We start from the raw sequence: 10,508 nt of genomic DNA on the forward strand, positions 1-10,508 counted from the left end.
GACTTCTGAAAGTCTTAGCTTAATACTTGTAAAGGAATGCTGTGAAGTCTAACTATAATGAAATATAAAACATTACTAAAGTGGCCCTTCTCTCAAGTGGCTTTGTTACTATGAAAATGCGGCTTTTTCATTTACTGGTCTATTACCTTCATTCACCAGAGCTCTAACGGAAAGGTCTGATTGAAACCCACTGACTTCACAAGGGCTGGAGATCAAGTTCAGTTAGTGAAGTACTGAGCATTTCCAGCTCCATAGGCAGAGGTAGGGCACTTGCACGCAGTTAGTACCATATGATTAGACTAAGAACAAACTTTAATTAAATTTCACTTTTCAGACAATGAAACCATGAAAAATTTTGCTGCTTTTCCATTTTAAAGTACAGATACTGTGTCAATCTGTTCCAAGAAAGTAACATCTTTACAGTAGTTACTTTGTTTCTGCCTTTTATCCTTGAGGGAAAAAAAAAATCCAACCAAACCTAGAAAGAATTCACAGCCTCAGAAATGTATCTTCTTTATCCTCAGCAAATGCAGCAGGACTAGCTCTCATTGTTTGTTTATTAATAAGAAGTAAGCAAAACTCAGAACTTAGTTTATTTTTAATTCAGCTAGACTGCGTTAGCTGTTTGAAATTGCAGACCGGTGACTGTTATGTACTGTAGAGTGAATTTAGCAGGAAGCAGGACCAGCAGGCTGATCAGGGATGAGATACTCAAAAAGTACAAACTCATACCCGCGAGGAGCAGACACAGACCAAGGTGCAGGCCTGGCAGCTGCGTGTGTACCAAATCAGCTCTGCCCTCTGACACTGCCCTTGATGTTCTGTCTGTGCTCTGGGGCAGTGCCCACGTTCACCTAACACCACTGGTCCTGGCTGCTGCTGCTGCTGAGGACTGATAAAGGAAGATTCAGAGCAACTACAAAGCTTTGCAAAGCAAAGGATGCTTTGATCATTTCCAAACACTACGTAGGAAGGTAGTCCAGTCTGTCTAGTTTCAGTGCCTATCTCATGTCTTGCCTCACCATGCAAATGTGCCTAATCTGCAGTAGCTAGGAAAAAACTCCAAACTTCCAACTTGTCCAATATATATTTTTCTTCTACAATCACTAAAAAGGTGTGTAGCTTCTGAAGGTAATGAGAAATTGATTCCATCTAATTTAGACATGTTCATTTACTAAGGATCTAACATATTTCTGAGATGGTGGCTTCATTCAGCTCAAAAAAACCCACTCCATTTGTTTTCTCCAATGCTCTATTTACCAAGTGAGGTTATGGCTTTCCTTCCCCTGTTACCTGTCCAGTCCTAGTGAAGTCTTGCAGAGCTGCCTGTGTACAGCTCACTGTGAATAGCAGCGATGGGAAGCACTCCATGACCTCATGGCTAAGTGAGTTGCAGATTCAGTCTTCCTCAGGAATATTTATCATGGACTCACAGAATCACGAAGGTTGGAAGAGACCCCTAAGATCAAGTCCAATCGTGGACCCAACATCACCATGCCCACTAAACCATGTCCTCAAGTGCCACATCCACACATTTTTTGAACACCTCCATGGATGATGACTCCATCACTTCCCTGGGCAGCCTGTTCCAGTGCTTGACCAAGTTTACAGAGTAAATGCTTTAACTACTACATAAACTTCCATGCAGAAACCAGGAAATATTACCAGAAGTTAACCGCAAGCCCTCAAACCTAACTTTCAAGATTCTCCGTATTACCTACTCAGAGTTGAGGTGGCTTATGACCTGAGTGGATCGCTAGGTGGGACACAGTTATCACTCTAATAGGAATGTGAATAAAACAAAAATTACCTGGATTAATTCTTACTTTAATAAACATAGACAGGAAAAAGGAGCCACATGCAGGCTCTGCTATATTCAACAGGCTCAGCACATGGCCCATGGAGTGCTGCAGCACTATTCATTCTCCAAATTTTAAGTCCAAAAGCTGTCACCCTTGTTACATGCATAGATGCATAAACCTTGTTGGTTTTGCCAACTCCTAATACCTGTATTTACCCAGCGTGCTAGTGCTTAAAGAGCCAAGTGTAGAAACTACGATTTAACTGTGAAAAGATTTCAAATTTATTGTTTGGAGGTATTAAACTGAGGTGCAGTTTTGTCTCATCAGTCTTCAAGGTAAAGAAGACCTTTTTTAGCTATGTCTTGTTTCTTGATCCTGTGAATATAGATACTGACATACAGCAGAAAATGGAATTTTCCACCATGACGGGTCCTGTCTCACAGTACATCAGTTGTCTTTAATGAATTAAGTAGCTTATATTTAGTTATTCTGTATAAATACTGTGTGCCTTACCAACGACTATGCCTTTGAAGAGGAGCTAAAAGACTGATAAAAAAATGTGAGATTTGCCAAACATTGCAGAAGTAGACATTGAAGAAAAAAAGCTACTGATCACTTCAGGTGAAAGTATTCACAAAGCACAAGCCAGTAGATTGGAAGAAATTTGGGTTTATCCTAAAGTACACAATTCTCCTCAACTGTGGAATTAAGAAGTGCCACTCCTTTAACACATAAACACCTTAAAAAGTATCGGAATTATCAAGGAGGGAGCAGGACAAATACTGCATATTCCAATGCTAATGAGTGCTTTTTAAGGCCTAATCACTAGGCATTCAAGAGGTTTTTCCTATGAAAATTGAAATATAAACTTTAAATTAGAATGTGTATTAGCTATTTGCATGGGCAAGACTGTTTCACTAAAAACTTACATGATTTCATGTCCTAGCTTAAGACATTTTAAAATGGAAGTAGTATAAATGCGTCATAAAGTAATGTTAAAATAAATCCCAACTAATTATATCACGATGCATATATAACAAGATTTTCTCATTCCAATTCTTTTTTTGCCATCCTAATTCTCTCTTCTTCCCTTTACTTAAGTTAAGCTATTCTTCCTTACTGTGTTCAGGAAAATTAAAGGCTTTGACATACTTGAAAGCCAAAGGTTCATTTATAGTACTCACTAAGCAGTATATAGTCAAAGAAGCTTATTAAGTTTTAAAAAGCAATTATTTTTTACTTGTGGAAAATCCTGCCATTCTGCACTTGCAATTGAGTGCAAGCCAAGTATGTAGTCCAGTAGAGTACCTAAGTTATGTTTTGTTCATTCATATTGTCACACAATCTCAGCCTGAAAAGGCAAAAAAACCTCTAAAAACAACCCCAGAGATTGGTATTTTGAAAGCTGTTTCCCTTGTCCAAGGAACAAAAATTGCAAACAAACATTCACACTTACTTTGCCTCCTGGCCCAGCACATTTGATTTGCTCACAAGCTGCTGAACAGTTTTGTAACATGCAAGAGATAATTTGGTCATCCCAACAAAAACAAATACAAGTTGTCTCATCAGATGATCAACTCTCAAAGCAAATAAGATCAGCCAAAGATATCACAGATCTGCCAAATCCCAGTCATTAAAATGCTGTGAGACTGACTAATATTTTGGACATATCTGCCACCTGGTGTTTGGAAAACAATCTTATGTCTGAAAACAACCTGAAATGCTCTTAATTCTGTATTCCCATTAAGAAGCAAACAAACATCAATGTATTTAATATGGATTACATGTGTAAGTAGCAAAAGTGGTTTTAGGTTGGTGTTATTTCCAGCATCTGTCTAGAAAGAAAAGGAAGAGGGTGACTTAAGGTTCCTTTCAGTCCCATCTCTACTAACCACAAAAATTCTCAAGTAAATCCTTGAATTGGGTGCATTGACACATCTCCTGTCAGGTAACGGCACTTCTGATGAGAAACCTCACAGGCACAGCCCCATACAGCTTCACAGTTGAACTGGAAAGTACACTTTACATGAAATCCAATGACACAAGAAAGACGTTATACAAGATAGAGCTAGATTTAAAAAAGGACTAAAGATAAATAATACTGGGTAGTGAGTGAGTAAGCAGTCAGTGTTTTAAATTACTGTGATGACAATGTGTCTTAGCTAAAATACTTAAAACTCCCAAGTCCTTATAGTGGAAGTGGCAATGACAGTAATGACCAGTTTTCCATGTTTGATGCCTGAAGTAAGCATTGCTGATGGGTAAAATTGAAAACAGTAAGCATATAAACTGAGATAAACCATGTTTTATCTTTACCTACCAAAAGGTTACTTCAAGTGGAGCCTAAAGGTTCAGCATAGGCAACTGGACAAATTACTGTGCAATTCACTGATATCAAACTGTACCTATAGCACAATGAAGGATTCTTTCCCCCCCCCTTTGCAAAGCAAATTTTAATCCCTCTGTGTTTCACAATTATAACTCAGGATGAAACCACAGTCTAAAGTCAGTCTCAGCAATATAAATAGCTGGTGTTTAAGTGCGCACCCCTGGCAAGCACAAACTGTAACTATTTGTCTGGAATCACATCTTCGTAGGACTGCCAAAAATAAAGTGCACTGTAGTGGTTGGGTTTTTCTTCCAGGCAACAGAGGTCAAATGCAACAGTGTCCCTAGGTGCCCCACTCCTGTTCAGTTCTAGTAATGTTGGAAACGATACGCACCAGGAGGTCAACACAACACTGCATTGTTCATTTACTGTGTACACTGTGCTTGCATCGACAGCTCTTAACGGCAGAACACATAGGTCCAAATACAGCCCAGCTATTAATTGAGAATCATGCAGCTGCACGTAGAGAAGGCAGCTCTAGGTTTACTTTTCAAATGCAGGGAGGTGGTGTGTGTTTGTTTGTTTGTTTTCACATTTACTCTCAAGCCAAAATCCTGAATCGCTTAAACCTCATTAACTTTTTCCAGAATGTAGTTACTGCTGAATGCTGGGCTCAGTTGCTTTCTCAGCGTTTGAAGAATTTTCTAATGAAAATACAGAACATAGTAAGGAACCTGGTAAAACAGAAGATATTCTTCCCGTTTTTTATCAAGAGTAACTGCTCAGCGCAGACAGACGTTAGCACTATTTTCTTGCCGTAGGATTGTCAGGGGAACCTAATGACTCTTGTATAATCTTTACAGAGAGCACAAAGAAGAAAAAATAGAAAAAGTTAAAAGAAAAAATGGGGGAAAATACCCCACTAACCACAAACAAAAATTACATTGCTGGTCCAGCATGTTGATGGCTGCTAACAGTGGAGCCAGGATCATTGCTTCTGTAACGCTGAACACTAGGCTGGTTATTGGATGTTATTAAAAATGTAAACAAAAAGAATACTTTAGGCTCCTATGAAAACATTGGATTCAAATGGTACCACTGCATTCTTTTTCAGTCTGTTCAAGCCTGTTGCAGTAGCTGTGTTCTTGTTAGCCACAGCTCTTGCAAAACCTATTTAATATTCCGAGTTACTCTACATTAGTATTATTTTAACTGACAAATGTGAAGATAATGTTGAATGCAACCTAGCATCACCAAAACTATGCTCTCCATTCCCATTTTGTTTCAGCATGCACGAACTGACCTTAAAAACCTCCTTAGAAAATGGAATAAATCTGCAAGAAGCTAAAAGAGTACACATGGAAGGACTCACGTCTTGCTAACTCTATTATATTTTTCCTTAAAAATCGGATGATTGCCAAAGACAAGGAAGCAGTCAAATAAACACCTTGAATAATAAGTATCATAAAAGAAAACTGTATTAATATACTTTTAAAAACTTCGCAGTGTAAAGTGTTCTTTCAACCTTAAAATATTTAGATAGCCTGCAGTGCTAGGAAGGATCTGTGTGGGCTCTACTGATACAAGCTGTTCCTCAATCTATGTGTACGTGTAATACCAAAACTTGGCATATTTAGTTTATAACAGTTATTTTTCTTAATTAAAAACTCAAGTCAAGATTTTTCATTGTGCTGATAAGAGACAGACATGCAGAAATCACTGCAACCAGACTTAGGCAACTTGCATACCATTATATTTCAACCTCTGCCTTAAATCAGAGTATGTTGTTTACAATTGTTCTTGAGGCCCACAGGTAGACAGAGACAAAATTATTAATATAAAAAAATGCGTATTTTATTTTCAGCTTTAAAGATGCATCTCTAAACAATGAGTAGAAAAAAACTCAAACCACAAGTAAAAAAGTAACCACCACCATTTTGTAAAATCACATTGAACAAGACAATACAAAGTTTTTATATACCACTCAAATGCAGTTTAAAAAAAAAAAAAAAAAGTCTGGTCTCCAAGACCCCTTCTACTTGAAAGAAGTCGTTAAGTACCCAGAGATTTTTAACTGTAAAACAAGGATACATTCTTGCTTTTTTCTTCTGTTTCTGAAGTTGACTGCCACATACTTCAACCATTTGCAAGTGAAATTCATGTGGCCTCAGTTACAGAATTCAAGAGAACACGAACAATCCCATGATTGAAGATCTTCCATTCAGTACAGGCTCTTTATCAAGTCAACACTCATCACATATCTTTAGATTGATCATCTTCTTCAAGTTTTCTGATTTCGCTCTTTAAACAGTTGATGGTTTCACGACTTGCTTTTAGTCTTTCTTTAAGCTCAGCAATTTCAAAACTAGTTTTCTTTTTGGCAGCTTCCAGCTTTTCCCTGGTTTTCACTTCAAGATCAGCAACTGTGGTGGTGATAAAGCAAAATATATATTGTGAATTAATACAACTTTTGATGGTGTTTATTTTTTTTAATTGCAAAAGAAATTTGGACGGTGTGTGTCCTGAAAAAGTCTATTACTGTTAGCATTAGAGATTCAACGACTGTGGTCAGACTGTGGACTGTTCTACTCTCAGGAGAAATATCCAGAAATTTTAAAGTAAGGAAAGTTTAAATTTGCACAAGACTTTTTTATGATTCAAATTATTAAACATTTTCTACACATAAACTGGAACAACACTCAATATAACAAAATTCCACCTCAAGACTGGCTCAACTGAGTTAGAAAATACAAGTATTTCACATTTCCACGCAATCCAAACAGACATAAGGCAAATCCAAACCCTAACTTTGTAGAGCTTCAAACTGATAACCACTCGTAGCTCACAGTATTCAGTGGCTACAAATACCTGACATTTGTTGTCAAGGGAAGATGCAGATAAGCCAAAGGCCAGGCGAGCAGGACTATGACAACATTAGAGTCTGTAACTAAAGAGGCAGGATTTGGGCTCAATAAATAGTACATTTGCTTTCTGAGAGTAGAAGATAAGAGATGAAATTCGGAAGATCAGAACAGAAACCACAACTAAATTAATTATATTTTATGTATCAGTGTATTTTCATTTAAGTTCTTTAATTCCCTTAATATTCTGGTTTATATTTAAAGACAGACTAGGTAAGAATGATGCAAAGAACATTAAGCTATACAGAGGAAGTATGTTATGGAATAACCTACAATTAAACAGACAGGAAAAAGATAAGAAGATCTTTCAGACTGCTCTTTATCCCAAAAGGGTTGCTGCTTTGACTAAACCAGTACTAATTTTGCCATATTTCAGTGCTTAAAGTGGGATCTTTGCTTGCAGTTAACATCCCGATGAGCTGAACAGAACTGTACTACAAATACAGTGACCTTAATTTATTCTCTATTTCAAAAATGTTAAACTAGGCATAGATCATGCCATCACTCATCATACTGAGTAATTCATAATTCCTCTGTTTTTCAGGAGGCACACAGGTCAGAAAACCTTACGTTTTCAAGTAAGTACTAACAGCTTTGCAAAAGTTGAAGCTGATTTAGTGCAAAAATATCATTTTTGCAGCAGTATCCAGATCTACTGTACTGTTACACCCAGAAAATAAAACACTAAAGCATTTTAAATTTAGAAATGAACGATATTTGGTTTCACTTTTAATTTTCAACTTACACTCTGTTTCATGCTTATAAGCACCTAGTGTTAGTTGACGAGATGTTGTTAACAGCTGCTGCATCATTGCAGTAGGATCTTGGAATATCTAATGAAGGAGAAAAAATACATGGTTATCACTAATACTCTTCAAAATAAAGTGAGGATTACATTAAAAATTTTCATACCATTTCGTCATAGAATTCAGAAACTACAGTCTTCTTTCCCAGGATAGCATTGGTATCAGACTGAAAAAGCTTCAACAAGTGATACAAGGTTACCTGTACAAAGAGAGACTTTTATTAGCTTGACAATTGCAGGGAAATACAAATCTTCTAGATATCAACAAGTAGTATTTGTTCTTACTGAACAGTTGCATAGGATTTAAAGATCTGTTAGGAATGCAAAAATAAGTGTCATAAAACTTCAGTAGAATTACTTCAATTTAATATTCATGGTTTAAACATGTCAACTATCCAAAGGCTTCTTGATACTTTAAAAAAATGTCTGTATAAAAACTATTAAGACGACCTTCTCTTAAACATTTCCAAATAGATGACTTAGTTCAAACTGACTTTCTCAATTAATCAGTTAGAAAGTACTTTCTGTGACCTTATCGTCCCTTCTTTAGAAAGAAAAACACCAGGGAGACTGGTGAACAGCTTTTCACTGAAACTTCTCTGTACAGAGTTACTCTTTAATTCCTGCACTGCAAACGGCAGCAGCTGGAGAGGACCAGAAGCCCTCTCTGCCCAGCCCTGAGGAACTGCTGACCACTTGGACCATGACCTGGGAAGAGGGCACACAGCCCACAGTCCTTCCCTTCCACAAATGGACCCATGAATGGCCATGGAAAGGAGCGGTACCTTGCTCCCGCTAGTACTTCCTGAAAAGTGAGCACAATAATTGCAGAAACAGCCCGACAAGAACAGTCACAAAGAAAAAGCACCCAACGAACTTTAGGACAGCCTGGTCAAGCTGTGAATGGAATTAATACAAGTCAGGATGATACTGAGCACATCAGTAGAGGAAGCCCCTTCTAAGTCTAGTATCAATTTTCACATATTCAAGAAAAACATAACATTCAATTTTCACCTCATTTAGCAAAAAAAAAACACCCAAAAGACACACCAAAAAAGGCTAAAGCAAAAGGATCACTGCAGTAAGGAACTCAGTCCTTTCAGAAATAAACAGCTCCTTCCCTTAAAATACCATAACTGAGTTTTCTACCTAAACCTGGATAAATGAACCTGCAAGATGCCTGAAACATAGGATGGGAGGAAAAAAAAAACATTCCAGTGGTTTATACAACTAGAGAAGTGTTTTAACTTGGTTTTCTTTGGGAAGAGACTAATGCTAAGCATACTACCTTTGCTGCTTTTTGACTGATTCTGACCAAAGTTTACAGACAAAAAAATAAATTAAAATATTATAAAAACCTAGAACTAGGAAGCCACATAGAAGACAAATCCTCAGTATGTGCTCAACCCAGGTAAGGTGCAACATGCAGTCAGATATTATTAATTGTCAGAAACCAAGCACAGGAAAAGCAGTCATGAATGCTGGCAGTAACGCACAGAGACAGAAACACAGGTCAACCATTAGATATATTTCCTATAAGATTAGGCTTTATTACTTCCATGATCAATGGGACTTATTTTGACTAACAACATCCTATGGCACAGCTTTAAGCCATCATAATTAATTGTCAAAAGTTCAGTGTACTTACAGGTCTTTCATTTGGATCAATGAAGAATATCTTAATAATTATTTCAAATTCACCCCAGCCCGTTTCAGTGATTTCATACGGTGGTTTGGTGACAACTGCAGCGGGAAACAGATGTTAATACAGATGGTAAAGATTCAGTGGAACCGACCAAAATCCCAGTTTTAGAAAAAAATGCCCAAATGTAAAACCCACCTCTTAAAGGATTACCGTAGCTTTCATGCAACTTGAATTGAATTTTTTTTACGTAGGCAGACATATCCTAAAATAGAAACACTGTTATTTCTGGTTATTTACACAAACTACTGTTTATTCATCCATTGCACGTGCCCATCATTTCCTCTGACATAATGTACATTTAAAAACAGTAGGTGAGCAAGATGATGAATCTTAGAATTAATACTGCTGTACAACTCTGTATTTTGTTTCCATGAATGCTCTCCAATTTACCCGACCCGGAAGTTCACTCCAAAAACTTAAATGGAAATGTGCCTTCCCTCTTTCCTTTTAGGAAAACCACCAGCCCCCTGCCCTTTCCTCAAATCTCGGATTTTAGAAATCCTCATTCACTGTTACAGCACTTTGCCTGGCCCTCGGCGGTCAGCTGGGGCTGGGGAACTGCACTGTCCCACCCGTGCTCCCCTGCTCCACGCGTGATCCCAGCAGGTCTGTCTTTCTGTCACCTACGCCAAGGCCAGTGACCACCCCACCCTACCTCGTTTCGGTAAGGCTTGACATAAACCGTCCACTGGTGAGTGTGACCATCTTCTTCTCTTTTCTTCCCAAAATACCGTGCGACGTTTCCATACACGATCGGCTTCACGATGGTAACACCCTAAAAAAAAAAGTAAGAAAATCAAAAAAGACACGTTCTGAAAGGCGCTTGCTCTGTTGCTACCTGTAGCCGGAACTGAGGTGGTGCCTGCAGAGGCCCCGCAGAGCAACTCCCCTCCTCTGCTGTGGTCAGCGCTCCTCCCGCCCGGGCCGCCCCCGGGGCCCAGCCCCC

The 10,508-nt window shown here is 38.2% G+C and overlaps 1 protein-coding gene across 1 annotated transcript; it reads right to left on the minus strand.

Moving 5' to 3' along the window:
• Positions 1–6,259: 6,259 nt before the first annotated feature.
• On the minus strand, positions 6,260–10,337 carry YEATS4 (YEATS domain containing 4; the record flags this gene model as incomplete). Its single annotated transcript, XM_010181279.1, has 6 exons — positions 6,260–6,554; positions 7,798–7,885; positions 7,965–8,057; positions 9,506–9,600; positions 9,698–9,764; positions 10,218–10,337. Coding segments are annotated over 6 exons (633 nt in total), but the record flags the coding sequence as incomplete, so codon positions are not given.
• Positions 10,338–10,508: the final 171 nt, after the last annotated feature.

The sequence above is a fragment of the Mesitornis unicolor genome, unplaced genomic scaffold (assembly GCF_000695765.1).
Source record: "Mesitornis unicolor isolate BGI_N332 unplaced genomic scaffold, ASM69576v1 scaffold5093, whole genome shotgun sequence".
Taxonomy (NCBI): domain Eukaryota; kingdom Metazoa; phylum Chordata; class Aves; order Mesitornithiformes; family Mesitornithidae; genus Mesitornis; species Mesitornis unicolor.